The sequence below is a fragment of the Pempheris klunzingeri genome, chromosome 15 (assembly GCF_042242105.1).
Source record: "Pempheris klunzingeri isolate RE-2024b chromosome 15, fPemKlu1.hap1, whole genome shotgun sequence".
Lineage (NCBI taxonomy): Eukaryota > Metazoa > Chordata > Actinopteri > Acropomatiformes > Pempheridae > Pempheris > Pempheris klunzingeri.
The window spans coordinates 13,782,869-13,802,676 of record NC_092026.1 but is presented as its reverse complement, the minus strand read 5'-3'; the positions used below and the strand labels follow the sequence as shown (position 1 = coordinate 13,802,676).

Here is a 19,808-nt window from a genome sequence, read left to right as displayed (position 1 = left end):
GCCTCTTCTGCAGTGGTGTTAGTATCAGTATTTCTTAGAATCAAGATTACATTTTCCATAAACACACACCCTTTCTTCCGTATCAAGCAGGTAAACACGCTGGGTGTCACGCTTTAAATCAGCCAATCAGTTTACAACACTTTTACAAATGTGTTAAACCTCCTTTGGCAGATTAATTCGGTGTAAAACCAAACTTTATGAATCTGATCTCCATTATTAAATGCGTGCTGCAGGAATGAGCCCTAAAACCTGGAAATGATTTAGAATTTTTAGCATTTCCAGTTTCCTTGCCTCAGAGTGTCAGAGGGAACAATACAAAATTGTCCAGAAAGATTATTGGAGAACTATACAGGTACATAGTCGAATTGATTGATCGATTGGTATGGACAAATATAATTAATACACAAATCACAACTACTGCTTCACATACATGGAAGGCATTTTTATGACAGCGAGTCAAAAGGCCATAACAAGGAGACGGCTCTGTAGGGAACCTCCTACTGTCAACCAATGGGCAGCCATAATGTCCAGTGTATGGAACATATGACTTTCAGTTAAAAAAAATGGGACACGTACCTCACAACATGAGGTGATAACCTGCTTTGTTTTTGATCTATTGTCTATGAAAGCAATATTTCCATTTTATAGTCTCCAGTGTTAAGCTCCTATTGTTTATAATAGTGTTATATAATATGTAAATGTGTGTATTTTTGTTTTGTTTTGTCTGTAAAAATGTCTCTGAAAAAGTGGAAAAATAAAGTTGAAAAAATCAAAAGTGTCAGTGGGAAGATGTTTAAGAGATTTTCACATTTTGTTCTACAACATAAAATCACATCATACTGATCGTAACATCAGGAAATGCCCCACTCATGAATTCTGAAGCTTTTACATGTCTTAAGAAAGGTGGCTAAATTAGACAAGAGAAGGGGAAGTTACACCAAACACAGACACTCTCTTGTCCAGCTGTGTTTTTACTCGTGCTCTTGCAAACTATCCATCCATCCATCCATCCATTTTCTATACCGCTTATCCGTCAGGGTCGCGGGGGGAGCTGGAGCCTATCCCAGCTGACTTCGGGCGAGAGGCGGGGTACACCCTGGACTGGCAGGGCCACATACAGAGACAGAGACAGACAGATAACCACTCACTCTCACACTCACACCTACGGGCAATTTAGAGTTACCAATTAACCTAATGTGCATGTCTTTGGATTGTGGGAGGAAGCCGGAGTACCCGGAGAGAACCCACGCTAGCATGGGGAGAACATGCAAACTCCACACAGAAACACCCCGGGTTCAAACCGGGATTCGAACCCGGGACCTTCTTGCTGTGAGGCAACAGTGCTAACCACAGCACAGCAGCATGCTTGTCAATTTATTATTTTTACAATCAAAGTTTTTATAAATTGTAGTGTAGCTTGGTGGTAGTGACACTGAAGTCAGGCTAGTCAGTGTAGTTCATTTATAGCTGTATGTTAGCTTTTTACCGTAGGTGACTGCATTTACACTTAAAACATGTTACCATACTGCTAATTTATTAGTCACACTCCTATTGTCAGTGCTATAGCTGCTGTTAGTATGTTGGTTGCTGTTTGTGTTGTCCCTCTCTCTCTGTGTCTCTCTCTCTCTCTCTGTCCAACCTCCACCCAACACGGCCCCTGACAGACAGCCGCCCACATCTGAGCCTTGGTCTGTTGGAGGTTTCTTCCTGTTAAAGGGGAGTTCTTCCTGCCACTGTGTCCTAATATAATATCTGATGATGCTCATGTGGGGATTCTTGAATCCTTCATGTTGAATTCCTGAATCGTTGGGTCTCTCTCTAATTAAAGAGTTTGGTCTAGACCTGCTCTTTATGGAAAGAGTCTTGAGATAACGCGGTTATGAATTGGTGCTCTATAAATAAAGATTGATTGATTAATTGATTGAAAATCTTAAACGTGCTGTTCATTTGCGGAGATTATCTTATCTTATCTTATTATCGTAAAGTATCACAAACTTTTGTTTGGAAAAATCCTATTGGCTTTGCTAACTTTTTGGTTGGCCTACAAGAATATGTCGTCCCTGCAGCACTCTATAGGTGGAAAGTTTAGGCTTTAGCAGACTGGATTAATGGGCACACCCCTCTTGGGTTCATAGGGCGTTTTCCTGGTAACCATGTTAATGCAGTCAATGATTGGACAGACGCTGAGGCAGAGAGTGCAGCCAGTACAGCAGTCATTCACAACAGGAAGGTGAGTCTCGGGGTGGAAATCTATAGCCTGGAAAGACAGTAAAGCAAGTTTCATTACAGATCTGTGGCAGACATTTAGTAAAAATAAGAGGACAAGAGAAATGCCAAAAGAAAGAGACAGCTATCTTAATGTAAAAGACAAACAGAACAAAATACCTGGTATCCAGAGTCATTGCAGGTCATGTAACATTTACCACAGTTGATGCACATCTCTTCGTCTATCAGAGCCTGGACCTGAACACAGAACAGGGGTGTTATATTATTTTAAAAGAAGTGCCTGTTATCATATGAATAACAGTCAGCTGCATTAATCTTTGTCTCTACCCACAGCACAGGAACACACCGAGTCTGACAGCTCTTTTCTTAGTTCTACATCAGCTGCAACTTTATGCGGTAAGCGCCAACAATTTCATTCCAAATGTCTAATTCTTAGAAAACAAAATCAGTAAGACAAAAATGGATACCTGCTCCATGTTGTTAAGACCCTGGTATGCTCCAATGTAGCGCAGCGCTCTGGCTATCACATCCTACACACACACACACACACATACGTACACGGGATGCACAAAGCAGATGTTTTTGTGGACAAAAACATATTTCTTAGGACAAAGCATAATGTATCCATAGGAGTAGTCAGCGTGTGTGTCCCACATACCTTGACAGCAGGAACAGGATATTTGGGTGTGCTGATCCGGCTGACACTGGCTTCCATCAAATCAGTTTTACCAGCGTCTCTGAACTGTTTCTTGTACTCTGCAATGGCTTCTGTCCTCTGCTTGAGATATGGACCAAAGCTAGGGAGGCTCTACACACACACACACACACACACACACACACACACACACACACACACACACACACACACACACACGTACGTCAGTAATATATTTATGTGGCATTATATTAATATTATATATATTAATCAATATATTGTTAGTGTTGTATAATGTTACTTTCACCTGTGACGTGTTTCTTATATGAATGAAGACTGTTAATGAACCCTCCCTCTTCGATGAGTGGTGTCTCCTCTAACAGGCCACGCAGCTAATCTAGTTTCAATTCAATTTCAATTTTCAATTTATTTGTATAGCCCAATATCACAACAGAGTTGTCTCACAGTGCTTTACAAAGTTCACTGAAATAAACAAGTGTAAGCGAACAAACAATCTAATAAAGAGTCCAGCAGTCGATGAGGCCAATGGATCAGTCCGGTGGATCAGTCCGAGGCATCACCTGCCCTTTATGACCCTCCTTCTTCGGGAAGGAAAAACTCAAAAAACCCAGTGGGAAAAGAGAAACCTCCGGGAGCACCACAGTGAAGGAGAGATCCAGCTCCCTAGTTGCTGTTACTTTACTTACTCTACGAAGCACTCGTGTTGGCAGTAGCAGTGGTTAGCAGTACTACCTTTCCAACGAGGTCTTCTAGTCTGGGAACTGGTTTTCCCTTCTGATGTCTCTCTGTTGGAGGAGACTGACCGTCCCAGTCCTTCAGCTCCAGGCTCTTCAGGTACAACAAGGCCTTCAGACCTGAGCGCACACATTCATCATATCAGCATTATCATATAGTTTAAATACCTAAAGTACCATCTGGATAGACTGGAACATTTTTAGGTTGGCGGTTTGCTCAGGAGGGTTGAGGGCACACAAAGTACACATACAAACTTCCCAGATGTGGATGAGACCTGGAGGTTCGAGTTCTGAGATGAGTAAGTAGGTAGTTGCAGTACTATGTAGTGTGGCACAGTGTCACAATAGAGACTTGAGTTCAAAATGGAGTAGAGTGCATACTGTTGAGATTAACTGTGCACCATTAAACTGCCCCGCAAGGTAAGAATCATACATCACAATGTCAAATGCATGCATTTTGTTATTCAAAAGTGACAGCTCCAGTTCATGGCAGTGTAAAATACACCTAGAAATGTTTGTCATTGTTAGTCAGTTAGTTGTTTTAGGGTGTTTTAAGTGTGCTCCATTCACCTCATGTATTTTCATGGAAAATATAGCAGAGACAATCTAGAAACACCGTTACTTACCCACACAGTAATCCTCAATTACTGTGAAGTCCTGGTTCTGTATTGCACTGCACACCTGTGGGAATGAATGAATTACTTTGTTAAATGAATCAGTGATTTTTTTGAAATCCACTAACACACTTACTTGTTACCCACAGTACCCATATACATGTCAATGTCAAAATATCCACTACTGAGTGTGTTCAAGACGTTCTTCTCGGGATTGAAAGGACGGTCTGAACTTATTGGATCATTAAAACCAGTGATGAGTTAAGGTACAGCGATGTTAAGCAGTAAAGGAATTCATTTTAAAAAACTGATGTATTTATCCTATTGACAGCTGCATCATATTATCGGTGACTGACTGATATTCCATTTCTAATCAAATATTGCATGAGGAAAACATTACTTCAGCATCACCCTGGTAGGTGTCACAGTAATATTATCACCTGTAAAACTGAGGCCCCGGCATGAAGAAACTGTAGTCCAGTCTCTGCAGAGTCAATGCCTCCAGTGGCCAGAATTGGGAAACCAGGAATAGCTCTGGCGATGGCCGATACTGCTCTGAGAGCGATAGGCCTGATGGCATTACCTGCACAAATTGTAATTATTATAAAGTGCTTGGGAGAAGCACCTCACTAAGAGATCATTTAAATTAAATTAAATTAATTAAATTAATTAATTTTAATATGTACGTCATGTGTGACTTTAATTTACTCAGTCATTCAAGGCTCTTTTAAAGGGTAATACTGGAGCTTGACCCACAGAAATCGTGATATTGTGGCCTCTGCTGCCAATTCTTTATCTGAGGTTTTGGTCCCTCAAGGTTTATTAGAAGGGCAATACTTATTCTACTGAACTACTCTACAGTTAACTTATGTGTTGAATGCTTGTGTGTGTCTTTACCAGACACCCCTCCATATGTGGTGAGTTTGCCCTTTCCGACACTCGGCCAGGGGGAGCCATCGGCTTTCAGTCCCATCAGACCCGAGACTGTGTTGGTGGCTGTCACTCCATCTGCTCCACCTATAAAACGGCGCAATAACGATAATTTACATGTGCTAGACATTCAGCACAAATTAGAATGATTTGCACCATGTAGTGTAAAATGATGTAGTAAAATACAGACGCAGAAACTGATATGGAGGAAGGAAAAAGAAGGGAGTGTGGTGTTTACCCTCATGAGCAGCCTTAGCGATGTCGACGATATTGGTAACATTTGGTGTCAGCTTGGCAAAGAATGGAATGGAAATGGCTGCACGCACCCAGCGACAGATGTTACGTACCAATACTGGGTCCTAATGGAAAAGACACACCAACATGTCACACTCAAATCATTTACCACATCAAACGAACAGTGTGTTGATTTAGTGTGTGTGTGTGTGTGTGTGTGTGTGTGTGTGTGAGTGCACCTGTCCACAGGCAAGTCCCATGCCTCTCTCTCCCATCCCATGAGGACAAGACAGGTTCAGCTCCAGTGCATCTGCTCCTGATTCCTAAACACACATCTCTCTGTTTTACACCTTCATGTACATATAACCATTACACAATGGTTATATGGTGAGGAGGTTGTTACTGGCATGTGTTTTTCTTACCTCTGCCATCTTGGCGAGTTCTGTCCAGTCTTCCTTATTGTAGCTACACATTATACTGGAGATTACCACCTAACAGACAGACAGGGAAAGGTAAGTAAGAGGCTATCACACTATTTATGGGTCAGCTCTCCCATCCATCATACATGACGTTTCAGGCACAATGTCCTTAACAAAACCTGGTCACCAGTGACAACTTACATTTTCAGGGAAGTCCTTCTTCAGCTCTGCGACACTAGCACACCAGTAGGCTGCTGTCTTCTCACTGATGAGCTCAATGTTGAGGAAGGAGCCTTGACCTGGCCCATACACATTACCTGAGGTGGTGCCACGCACAATACGAGGAGACACATTAGTCACCAGGTCCTGCAGACAGAGTTATAGAGGCCAATCAGATGAACTGCTATGAAAAGCTGATGACCTGCTCACTCAGCTGTCTGGGCAATCTGGGTTTCCTGTTGTAAACTCTGCGGCTTGCTTGGTACCATGCTATGTTTGAGTGTGCGTGTGTGTGTGTGTGTGTGTGTACAGTACCTTATCTAGTCCAAATGTCTTGGTCAGAGCGAAGCCCCATCCTTGTTCAAAAGCTCTTCTGATCATTGCTGTGCTGGTGGTGGGAGGAGCAGACGCCAGGCCAAAGGGGTTAGGAAACTTTATTCCACAAACCTCAACGCTGATGTCCACCTGATCTATAGCACTGTAGAACAATGGCAACTTCGGAACCGGGTCCACTGTCTGTCCATGGAGGGACTACAGGATGAAGGGAGATGGGACAAGTCTTTTACATACATCACTAGCATTACATTTTGTGGAGTTGGTTATCAAAGTTCATAAGAAAAAAATCTGTCCTTTTGTTCACTTTGTTTGCATTACATCCATGAACTATGTTGAGAAAAGATTTAATGTGAACTCAAAAGAAGATGCAAATATAATATAGAGGACCATTTGGTAATGGTGTATTACACTGAAAGGCTTCTTAAGAACTGTAGTTCCTACTGCACGTGAGCATATAACAGTAAACACAATAACAAACGTCAGGTAGGCACACAAAGTATCCGACAGCAGACCTTTCAAATGGGATAATGCATCCGAACATTATTCAGCTTACGTGGCTGATCTCAGCCCTGGATGTTACATATATGGTGAATGTTTGAGGCAGAGACAAATGTACCTGTATGTATCTGTGAATGTGCCATGAGGCCTGTTTGCCATCATTCACCGATTCCACAGTAGTGTTAGCCAAACCAGCAATGTCTCCTCCCGCAAACACCCAGGGCTCACTTGTCTGCATAGTCTCTGTGTTCAGCTCTGGAGTACCCCAGCGGGTCAGCTTCACGGGGGCCATGGCCTCAGTCACTACATATAGACAAAATACGGCGAAGGTTAAAACACGCCATCGCTCCATTAGGGTTCTGCTTTCACCTAAAGCATCAATCAGCAACAACTCCTACACATCTAAAATGCTCAAAGGCTCAATTTCTGGTGTTTAACAATGCAAACACATATTCTCTAGGACATAATTGGTCAGAACAAGAGATCAGGAATAGACAAAAGTATTAAGATATAGATACTTTTCAGAAACCAGAAAAAGATTTACACACATTGTTTGATTCTCTGACACTCTGTTGGTCAGTTAGTGTGTTCCTAAGCTGATTGGTTATAATTACCTTGTGGCTCATTAAGCATGGAACCAAAGGCACTGATGACATAATCAGCCTTCAGTCGGACAACTTGGTCCTCGTCTTCCAGCCAGTCCCCTTCCTCAGTCTGCTCAGTACGGCAGAACTGTAACCCGGCAACCCGACCGTTCTTCATGATGACCTCACGAGGAGACAGGAAGGGCAGGAACTCACACTGCTCCTCCTTAGCCAACTCCATCTGAAACATTATATATTATCATATTCAGTACCGTCACCTCATTCAATGGTTTTTCATTATTTTCTACATTGTATATTAATATTGAGGGCATCAAAACTATGAAAAAATGGAGTTATGTACTCAACAAAACCAGAACATGTTTTATATTTCTTCAAAGTAGCCTTTTGTTTTAATGACATCTTTGACATTCTCTGTCAGCTTCGTGAGGTAGTCACCTGAAATGGTTTTCAGCTAACACGTGTGCCTTGTCAAGAGTTAATTTGTAGAATGTCTTGCCCTTTTAATGTGTTTGAGATGGCTAGTATTGTTGTGTAGAGGTAGGATTGGTATGTAGTTCTATACAGTGAAAAGCCCTATTCGACTACTATTCTAATGACGACAAAGTTTGGAAGAAACAGTCAGCTAAGTAAAGAGAAATGCCAGTCCATTACTTTAAACCATGAAAATTTCAAGAACTTTGATCATATTGTGGTATCAAATATTGAGATATCACATAATGTGAATATAATGTATTGATTAAGTGTTGACTAAGATGTAGCATGAATTGATAAAGACATGTAACACAATGGTTTAGTACAATAGGAGTGTTGATCAAATAACAAAGGTGATGGAACATGTAACCAATCAAAATGAGTATGAAACAATGTAACCAGAAGGTAACCAAATATCACATTTTATACTCTGTTTTTAAAAAAAATACAGTAAGAGGAAACCAGAAGCTCCTGGTGTAAATTGAAGTGAATACTTTGTTTGTTTTTTTAATGTATAGAGGAAGATTTGGAACCTAATGGTGTCAACAGGAGGTGCTGTAGGATAAATAAAAATAATAACTGCATAGTGGAAATTCCCCAAGTGAGACAAAGTGATCAGGTCAAATTAAGCTCAGAGGGGGAAACTCCTCATAGTAAAGTGTGGTATATTTTAATTGGCTGGGTACAGATGCAAGGGGGCAGGCAGATAAGATCATTCTGCTGATTTTGGGTTATAAAAGAAGGGACCCTTGCATTGTTTGTCAGAAGTGTCCAGGATTTTGTCTTGTTCAGGTCTCGGGGCTTTGTTGTCGACAATAAATCTCTACTGCGCTGAACTCTGAATTTTCCTGGTGCCGATTTTGAAAGATTGACTCTCTTACTTAGTCTCTAGCCCAAGTTGGGGGTTTCCCTCCCACAACAATATCCTCATCCTAGCTCTCAGTAGGACCGCTCCAGGAAAGGAAGACCAAGAGTTAGCTTTGCTGCAGAGGATCAGTTCATTAGAGCTACCAGCCTCAGAAAACACAAACTAACAGCACCTCAGATTAGAGCCGCATAAATGCTTCACAGAGTTCAAGTATCAGACACATCTCAGCATCAACTGTTCAGAGGAGACTGTGTGAGTCAGGCCTTCATGGTCGAATGGCTGCAAAGAAGAACTACTGAGGAAGAACAGGAAGAAGAGGAGAACTGCTTGGGCCAACAAACACAAGAAATGAACATTAGACCAGTAGAAATCTGTATTTTGGTCTGAAGAGAATTTTCAGATTTTTGGTTCCACCCTCCATGTCTTTGTGAGACACAGAAAAGGCGAGCAGATGGTTTCTACATATGTGGTTCCCACCATGAAGCATGGAGGAGGAGGTGTGATGGTGTGTGTGTGTGGGGGGGGCTTTGCTGGTGACACTGTTGTTGATTTGTTTAAATTCAAGGCACACTTAACCAGCATGGCTACCACAGCATTCTGCAGCAACATCCCATCTGGTTTGTGCTTAGTGGGACCATCGTTTGTTTTCCAACAGGACAATGAACACACCTCCAGGCTGTGTGAGGGCTATTTGACCAAGAAAGAGAGATGGAGGACTGCGTCAGATGGTTTGGGATGAGTTGGATGGCAGGGTGAAGGAAAAGCAGCCAACAAGAGCACCTCAGGGAACTCTTTCAAGACTGTTGGAAAACCATCCAGGTGACCTCATGAAGCTGATTGAGAGGATGCAAAGCTGGCATCAGAGCAAAAGGTGACTACTTTGAAGAGTCTAAAATATTAAACATATTCTGGTTTGTTGAACACTTTTTTTGTTTACTGCATAATTCCATATGTCTTCAATATTCGTCTAAAATGTAGAAAATAACGAAAATGAAGAAAAACCATCAAAAGAGAAGGTGCGTGCAAACTTTGAACTGGTATTGTGTGTGTATACATCTATCCACCTATCCCTCATCCGCACCTCCTCAGGAACAGCCCTGATGTTAGTGAAGCCCTTTCTGAAGCAGACGTAGACTCTCCTGGCTCCGCAGCGAAGAGCCGAAGTGGCGCAGTCAAATGCAGTGTCACCAGCCCCCAAGACTATCACTACACCTTTTAACTTGGGCAGAGAAGAGCGACACTGGCACATACCTAGACAGAACGAGACAGAGGCCAGGAGACGTGGTAATGACAATTACAGATATACCTTTCATCACTAGAACCATTTTTATATTCAAAATTGCCCATTTCCTGTTACATTTTCTCATTAATACCTCTGTGTGTGTGTGTGTGTGTTACCTTTCTTGCTGGCTGCGGCCACCATGGGCAGAAAGTCTTTGGAAGTGAAGAAGCCGTGATCCATGGTCAGACCCTGGAAGATTTTAGCTCTGTTGGCCTGAGGGAGACCTGCAGTCACACATACACGCAAAAACACATGCATTGGAGCGGTGATGTATAGTAGAACCAGTAAAAGGTGTAAATGTTGAAGGTGAAATGTTTTAGACGAGGCACTCACCAATCCCAATGAAGGCAGCCCTGAATCCTTCCTCTTTCAGGGATGTCAGAGTCATATCATTAACACCTAGACCTTTCTCACACACCACCTGATGCACACACACACACACACACAAGCACACTCTTAAGCAAGACCGCAAGGACTGCAATTATCAGAAAGCTCTCACATCATTATTGTCTTAATGTTCATGAATATCAAATATCATAAATCACCACTAATTATTTGATCTTTGTTCATTTTCTGTCAAATACGGTACTGACAATATCTGTTGTAGGTATGGTATCATATTTCAGACTCACCATGTAAACAGACAATTTAGAAATAGTATAGTATGACAGGAGTTTCTATGGGCCATACCTTCACTCCCATGTCCTTCATCAGCTCTATTTCAAACTGGACAACCTCATAGGGAAGCCGGAACTGAGGGATTTCTGATGTGCTGCAAGGAGACAAACACTATTTATGAATGTTGAATTTCTTCTTTTGCCTATTAGCTTGTTTGACATTTGCTCGTTTATCTCTTGTTCTGACACCTTCAGTTTCTGTTATGCCAATGTGTTTAAGAGGCTTTAGGAGTCTCAATCTCAACATTGCCAATAGGCCTGTCTTCTTCTGGTATTTATGGTTTTAATGGATATGAACAACATCCAACACAACCAATTTCAAAATTGTACTGTGTTTCAAAAATTACTGAACATTTAGTTGCCAGGTAACTAAATAGTCAGATGACTTAAATTTGGCTGCCACTGCCACTGATTATTCTCTTAATATTGCTGTATCTTAACACCTGCTTTGTATAATTATGTGTAAAGTAGCATTTAAAACTAAATGTAACAGTAAATACTTACTTAAAATTCAATAAATGTAATCAGATACATTGATACAATGTACTATCACACTATACAACATGATCTAATGTCATATATTTGATATGATACAATACAAAGTATGAATTCAATATATTATATGGTACCTCAGCCCTCCAATGTACTTCTGTTTCTCAAATATGGTTATATTATCATATCCAAGACGGGCTAGGAAGGAAGCACAGCTGACTGATGCTGGGCCACAACCAATCAGAGCTATAGGGGAGTGGTAAGACTCCGGCATCTCATTAGCTGGAGGGAGTGCAGGATTCCTGATCTGAGCAATGCCCATCTTACTAAACACCTAGGAAGAGACAAACACAAACACACATTTGAAATAATACACTTGTCGAGCCCTGCATTCATATTTCACAGTGCTAATAAAAGCCTCAACACAACATGGCTGACTTTAAAGTGAGCCTGTGATGATGCTGACTTTTAAAATGCATTGTCTGGCTAGCACAAATAGACAAGAGTCATGCATTTGACCGTAAAATCTTAACCCATTGTCCACGGACAAGCTTTCATCCCCAACGGATAACTGTGCAATCTCCAAGTTATGATGAAGACTGTGAGATGTGATTGAAAAAGCTGAACAGTTCACCTTGATTTAGGATAATTTGCTCAAACTATAATGTCCAAAGTCTAGAACGATCCTTTATGTTGAAGAATCATAAAATCAGCACACACAGACACTCTGCTAGTATCAGCTACCTTTGGCCACCAAGCTCGTGGTCACACCAGGCCAATTAAATTGAGGAAGTATGCGATTTATTGCTTATGGATCTACTTTAAAGGGAGGTTGTCACCTGATGGTTGCTTATGTGGGGATTCTTGAATCCTTAATTTTGAATCATTTGGTCTCTCTTAATTAAAGAGTTTTTTTCTAGACCTGCTTTTTCATGGAAAGTGTCTTGACACAACATTTATATATCTATAGAAATAAAGATTGGTTGGTTGATTCAATTTGCAAAAGAAAGAATGTTTTATTTCTTCTCTTAAAAGTTACGTAGTATAACTTCAATGTTTACCTTCACTTAAAACAAAGCATTGTTTTAATCCTAAAGCTGACACCTAGTTGAAGGCATGAAGTTTTGTTGTATGGATGATTACGTTGCTATGAGACATCTACACTGACAATAGTGTGATAGCTGTGTATCTGCATGCATTATGTTCAGGTTAATGTTTTCTCAAAAACATTCAACTACAAGAACATACAGATACACATCAGCATATAAATGAAATGACTCCAACTGGTTGTGACTCATTGCATCTGTACATCTGTGGTCAACAACTTCAACCGTTCTGGTTTCCAAAGAAAATTCTAGGAAAACCCGACGGCTCTATGTGCTGTACCTCGGTAGCAAACTGCTGTAACCCTCCGATATTGATGGGTCCCTCCTCAGAGGCAAATAAGTTGCAGCCTCCCACACATAGGTCTGATGTGGGGCAGACCATTCCACACGTCAGACCGAGGGGGTTGTCAGAAAGGATGGCCCGTGCAGCTCCATAGTAATTCTGGTACAAACACACACACACACACGAATGATAAGTTCGTACAAATTTGACTACACTTCATTCATAGTTTGTTAACATCTTCTACACCATAGAACAGGCATGCAAAAACAACTATGTGCGTGGATGCCTGAAAGTGTTTCTGTGTATATATTTGACGGTACCTTATTAGAGATGCTTGTGATAAAAGACTTGATGTCCAGATTAGTGGGGCAGCTCTTCTGACAGGGAGCATCCGCACATTTTAGACACCTAAACACACATTTTACTTTCATTTGACAGTTTAACCAAGTTATTAAAAAAAAAAAAAAAGGCCGGTCAAAGAAAGTAGCAAGCATCGGGGCGAACATAATGTCATCTAACTTCATTCTCACCTCAGTGCCTCTCGAAGAGCTCCACGCTCACTCAGCGTTGTGTGTTTGATATCTTCAAAATTGTTCTCTAACTTCACACAAGACTAAAAGAAAGAAAGAAGATTTTAAAGGGATGAGGGACAAAAGACAACAAAGGAAAGAGGAGGGTGGACAGTGAACAAATGATATTGACTAAACCATGCAAACAAAGCCAACCATCTTACATCACAGTTCCTCTCAGGGTTCCTCTTCCATTGTCTCTTTTCTTTCTTCTTGCTTGCCGTGGACATGATCTGAGCATGAGTCTTCACCCTGGGGTTCAGAGCCAGAATGCTCTGTATGAAAGTGGGCGAAATAGACCAACACATCAGCAGATTTCTTAATTGTAACTTAATTCTGTCAGAGAGAAATAGAATTTTCTACCATTCCTAGACTCTGTTAAATACTTATGGGTTAGCTGCTTCTAACCAAAAGAATATAACACTTCAAGAGTGTGTTACTCATGGAAACTTATGGAATGGCTGTGTTTATGACAAACGTGTCTCATTATCACAACAGAACAGCTTTGCTATCTCGACATAACATGTTAATGAGCTGTGATCTGAGGATAGCAGCTTTTTTTCTTTCTCAAATAACTGTGAGGTTAGGCTGTTTATTACTTGAATTAAAAAAAAAACATTTCTAGCACTATGTCGAGACCTGTGCGACAATGATATGCCGATGAAAATCTGTTTAATTCCATTAGAACGTTTTAGTTTTATAAATTACATCCTTTATTTTTAGAATAGTGGATTATAAATGAACACTCTTAATGTTGCTTTCCACTTGTTAGTCATGAACTACTACTGCTTTCTGCAGACATGCAGAGATCTGCTGACAAAATCACTGAAATAATGGAGCATTCTGGGAAATGTGCTTGTTTGGATGGTCAGGGTCAAGATGATAAGATAATGAAGACCTGCCAGGTCAGTGCACTGAGCTTATGAGACCTGTTGCATGAATACTCCCATTATGTTGTACTGTTACAACAGGAAAGATATCCAGTCAAGAGAGCAACATGCTCTGTGATATCAGGGATACTTTAACCCTTTCATGCTTGAATTATGATAACCTCAATCAGGATTTTTGTGTTTTTATTCATCTTCAGGCATGAAAAACAAGGTTTGAACTTTATTTTTTTTCAACCCATATTTTCTAAAGATATTTTTACATGTCCAGTAGTTGAAATCTAGCTACTGATGCATGATGGACAATTCAGTGGACATGTGATTAATCATAATTTCCTCCAAATAGAAAATCAACACTTGGAAAATGTAGCAATTGCATGACTCCTTAGATGTTACTATATTTGTTTTTTACCTGCAAGGGTTTCTTTTTATAGAAGGTTCAAACAGAACAAAAATGAGCAACTTGGTGTTTCTGGCTGTCTGTCGGCCATCTTGGTTTCACTCTTTTTTTTTTCACTTGCAATGGCTTGGCATTACATAGCAGTGTATGAGATGATGCAGTAGCTTCCACTGTAGTGGCTGATGTGCAACTATGCCATCAAAACTCATGCATATACAAGAAAACAGCTTCTGAAGAGCTGCACACTATAGTGATCTCTATGCATGAAAGGGTTAATGCTGCTTTCCACTTGTTAGTCATGAACTACTACTGCTTTCTGCAGACATGCAGAGATCTGCTGACAAAATCACTGAAATAATGGAGCATTCTGGGAAATGTGCTTGTTTGGATGGTCAGGGTCAAGATGATAAGATAATGAAGACCTGCCAGGTCAGTGCACTGAGCTTATGAGACCTGTTGCATGAATACTCCCATTATGTTGTACTGTTACAACAGGAAAGATATCCAGTCAAGAGAGCAACATGCTCTGTGATATCAGGGAGACCTTAAGCTGTCCTGTTTGATCCTGTCTGAAGTAAGATACTTTACTAATTGTTTAAGTTTTGATTTCAGGTATTGGATAATCAGATCTGGGTATATTAAAACATAGTGGTATGTTGGTATGGAGATTAGTTTATATGTGACTTCTCACTACATGTGGTTGACACTTTTTGTCAACCACACAAAACTCCTTGTAATTCAAAGTGATTATGAAACGTGGCTCCATCGAAGTTATTGCCCCATCGCTACACGTGCTCACCTCCATTCGACAATATGTTGCTTATCTACAGCTTGTACAACAAAACACATGGTTTGTTGCGTAAGAGCATTTGGTCATACTGGGACTATATAACGTGGCTTTTTATCCGTTTAATCCTCACCGCTGCAACATGTTAAAGTTTCAGCATATTTCAACAATGGCCTCTCTTGTATTCGGAGTCATGTATGTATTTAAAGGGGTACTTCGCAGATACGCTTCCATAAAGTTTGGCATCACGCAAGAAATATATTCAAAAAAGACTGATCAAAACAGTAGCCTGCAGCAGCAGAGGCAGAGATATCCTGACGTTTACACCAAAAATAAAGGGTCCTATATGTCATCAAGGTTATTTTTTCCTAACTTTGGAAAGCACTCTCCTAGAAAACATGACAAACACAGAGATGTACTCCTTCTATTGAATGTACTGAACTTCATGTGCAACATTTATGAAGTGTCCCTGCTTATCCTAAAAAAAAACAGGAACAGGAACTGGAACTGAAACAGCATATCATGTACAGTATGTGGCTGAAAACTATTAGCGCTGCTGTTTAGTGCTTAGTTTATTTTGGTTAAAGTGCATTGCAACCATAAAATATTCTAGTGGTAAATGTTCATACTTAATATACCAATATTTCAATGCCAAGAATTGCTTGTGTTGTTATTTTATGGAGATGCAACACACCACATATTGTACTGGACCAAATCACAGATCATTCAGAGTAAATAATAGGTTAAATTCTAGAGTGTCACTGCAGTAAAACAAAAGAACAAAGTGTAATACAAATCACTACTCTCATTACTCTCATGGAGAGAGAATTCATTGCAGGGCCTTTGTATTAGTATTGGCTTGGTGCAGCCAAGGTGGTGGTGGTGGTGGTGGTTAATACTCAAAGCTCTGCTAGTATTCCTTCTGTCACATCATATCCAAGTAGTTCTTTTTGGTGCTGAAGTAAAACTCCCTGACAAGAACATGGAAACAACTGCAGAGGTCAAATCTAGTTTGTACATCCTTCCCCTGCACATTGATACACTGGGTCTCCAATGTGCAAGCCGCTCTATTAGTCTGCTTGAACTTGCTGATTTTACATTTACAGTAACTTTGTTGTACTGTGGACTTTTTGAACAGCAAAAAAGGAATTAAAAGAGGAATTAAGTTGCCACCAAAGACGACCATACAAGGTTTGTGGTCCTGTAAAAAGAGGGGCCAGTATTAGTGATGAAATGATGAAAAAAAAAGTAACATAGAGCATGACCCTCAGTCAACCATCAGCATGATTGACACAAATCATTTTGTGCTCCCTTTTTTTCCTAATCAAGATTAATATTAGCATAGATATGTTTTTACTAGAAGTCTGAAGCAAATTTATCCTCCACACAAGGTTTCCTTTCGACCTGTGCCAGATATCCTTATTCCACCTCAAAAACATTGCAAAACTCTGCCCATCACTCTCTTTCCTGGAATGCTGAGAAACTTGTCCACGCCTTTGTCTCCTCCAAGCTGGACTACTGCAACGCACTCCTCGTCGGGATCCCTGGCAAGAGCCTTCAAAAGCTCCAATACGTCCAGAACAGCGCTGCCAGGATCCTGACTAGGCTGCGGAAATACGACCATGTCACACCCATCCTTCACCCACTTCACTGGCTTCCCATCCACCTCTGATCCGAATACAAGATCTACCTTCTCACTTACAACCGCATTCATGGCAACGTCCCGGACTACCTTAAGGAATTCCTTACATTCCAAACCTCCTCCAGAAACCTGCAGTCTGCTAACAACTACTGCCTCTGCCCCCCCAGGACTAAACAATGGGTGACTGGTCCTTCTGGTCTGTCGCGCCACGCCAGTGGAATGACCTCCCAGACCACCTGAGGGCGCCTCAGACGGTGGACTCTTCTAAGGAAAACTAAAAACTCATCTCTTTAAGAGGGCTTACCCCTAATCGATCTATTTTCCCTGGAAACAGCACTCTGCTTTTGTGTTCTTTTTAAATGTCTGATGTTTTTTTTAACTGTTGCAACTTTGAAATGTGAAAGTGATGTGAATGAAAAGTATTAACATTAACCCTTTCATGCATAGAGGTCACTATAGTGTACAGCTATTCAAAAGCTGTTTTCTTGTATATGCATGAGTTTTGATGGCATAGTTGCACATCAGCCACTACAGTGGAAGCTCAATCATCTCATACACTGCTACCCAGTGCCATGCTATTGCAAGTGAAAAAAAACAAAAAGAGTGAAACCAAGATGGATTGACAGACAGCCAGAAACACCAAGTTTGTCATTTTTTTCTGTTCAAACCTTCTATAAAAAGAGACCCTTACAGGTAAGAAACATATGGGGACATCAAGTAACATCTAAGGAGTTATGCAATTGCTAAATTTTCCAAGTATTGATTTTATATTGTGAGGAAATTGTACATCATGCATCACTAGCTATGTTTCAACTACTGGATACGTAAATGTATCTTTATAAAATATGGGTTGAAAAAAAAAAAAAAAAAAAAAAAATTCAAACCTTGTTTTTCATGCCTAAAGATGAATAAAAACACTTAGCAAAGAAATCCTGACTGTGGTTATCATAATTCATGCATGAAAGGGTTAATATAATGTATCATTTTTCCTAATCAAGATTAATATTAGCAGAGATATGTTTTTACTAGAAGCCTGAGGTGGATGTACCCTCTACACAAGGTTATTTGCTGCACAGCATGTTGATGAAGACGTTCACTAGAATCCTGTTGTGGAAAAGGTCAAACAAGACACATGCAATCATTTACCTCAATGTCTGGAAGATCTTTACTCAACATGATGCTCCTGTTTTGGTTGTTTGGAGGAGTGAAAGCTTCCAAATGCTTCCTGAGGATGTTCTAGAGTCTCGCTGGTTTCTGGGTTAGAGGTCCGAAGCACTGTCCGGGACTGCTCTCCACTCAAGTGGAACTATTTGAGAAGCGTCCTTCCTTATCAGCCCCTCTCCTCCTGTCTCTAGCTGCCGGACAACAGTCTGGTCCGGACAGAGCTGATAACGATCCCGAGGTCCGAAGTTCAGCAGAGCAGAGTGGGCAGGTCTCTGGGGGCATTGCTCTGGGGTTCTCCATAAATTAAACAATAACCACAGTAAGCTGCCAAGTCCAAACTCCACCTCTAGTGAGGAAAGTGGAGCCCGTTTCTCAATACCAAGTACGCCAAGTTTGGACTTAGAAATTCGGACTCTGGAGGACGGAAGGACGGAAGGACGTCACTCTGCAGTTGGAACGACAGCGGACTTGATGACGTCTTCATCTCAGCTATCAACACGTATCTACTCCAGTTACCGCCATTAAAATATACATTTAAGATAAAAACCAAATATGATATTAAACACAACGCTGCTTCGTTTGTTTCCGCTTTAAAAACCACACACATTTAAAACTTTTTTTTTTAAAAAAGTTCAGGTAGGGTGTATGTTGTCAAATCGTGCATAGATTTGAAATGTAAAAACTATAAACTCAGATAAAAGTCTTAAAACTACATCCTGTAACATAACAATTGGAAACCGCCATTTCTACTATTGCTGCTGGCTGGTGCGAAAAGCATTCTGGGATACATAGCTGTCAGAAGTGTTTCAGACACATGGATCTGTTTTTAACTCTCTTCCTTCCTCTTGTCCTCTTTTTCTTCCTCTATGTAGGCACTTTCCTCACAGAACAAACATGGCACTGATTGAGAAACAGTGATTGAGAGACGAGTAGTGAGAGAGTAGCCTTAAAGGTTGAGGGCCCGGAGCAGAGGGCCAGAACCAGAGAGGGCCAGGACCAGTGGCTGACCTAAAGCATGCTTTCTGTACATGGGGTTGAAACGGGGCGGCGAGGAGTTTTGGCAGGTTGGCATGGGAGGGTGGTGTGGATCCCCATATGTCCGTCTATACTATTCTACTGAGTATGTCACCGTGGTAGTTTTTAATGAACAGGGGGAAAACATACCATAAGGACAACTTTCTGTCCCTCACTCATTCGTCTTCTATCACATCTTTCTTCCTTAATTCATCATCCCTCTCATTCAGTTCTTGTTTCTTCCTCTCATGTCCTCATCTCTCTCTCTCTCTGTCTGTCTGCTGTTGTCCTCTCCTGCCCTCACACTCTGCTCTACATTTTATATTGTAGGAGCATTTAGTCAATACAATCAACTGATTAATCAATAACCAGTAAGTGATACAGAATGTTCCCTTTCTGACCATCTGGATGCAGAATGGGAACGGGTGAGTGTTATGTCTGTACAGACTTGTGGTCACGTTTAACAGATGGATGAATAGAAGCCATCCGTCCCTGTTAGATAATGTAATGAAATGATGATAATTGATCTTATAGCAGCAGCACTGCAGTTTTAAGGCTTAACGTGTCATTTCAAACAGACTGAGAAGTTGTGTTTTGCCGCCCTTTCAAGTGGAAGGTTTCATTCCCGACCTGGCTGCACCCAGCACCACTGAGAAGTGTAGTCAGAAATGTGCT

At 40.9% G+C, this 19,808-nt stretch overlaps 1 protein-coding gene across 1 annotated transcript; it reads right to left on the bottom strand.

The window, feature by feature from the left end:
* Window positions 1–2,010: 2,010 nt before the first annotated feature.
* On the bottom strand, window positions 2,011–18,285 carry dpydb (dihydropyrimidine dehydrogenase b). Its single transcript, XM_070844631.1, has 25 exons — window positions 18,102–18,285; window positions 13,404–13,514; window positions 13,201–13,283; window positions 12,991–13,078; window positions 12,668–12,829; window positions 11,419–11,615; window positions 10,803–10,884; window positions 10,446–10,533; window positions 10,229–10,336; window positions 9,912–10,081; window positions 7,501–7,711; window positions 7,005–7,189; window positions 6,368–6,583; window positions 6,035–6,199; window positions 5,837–5,905; window positions 5,654–5,737; window positions 5,419–5,539; window positions 5,148–5,267; window positions 4,691–4,833; window positions 4,263–4,317; window positions 3,635–3,756; window positions 2,885–3,034; window positions 2,694–2,756; window positions 2,386–2,463; window positions 2,011–2,257 (listed from the first exon to the last, which is right to left on the bottom strand). The coding sequence occupies exons 1-25, from the start codon at window positions 18,129–18,131 to the stop codon at window positions 2,093–2,095; spliced, it is 3,066 nt and encodes a 1,021-aa protein (XP_070700732.1). The 5' UTR covers window positions 18,132–18,285; the 3' UTR covers window positions 2,011–2,092.
* Between the last annotated feature and the right edge of the window lie 1,523 nt (window positions 18,286–19,808).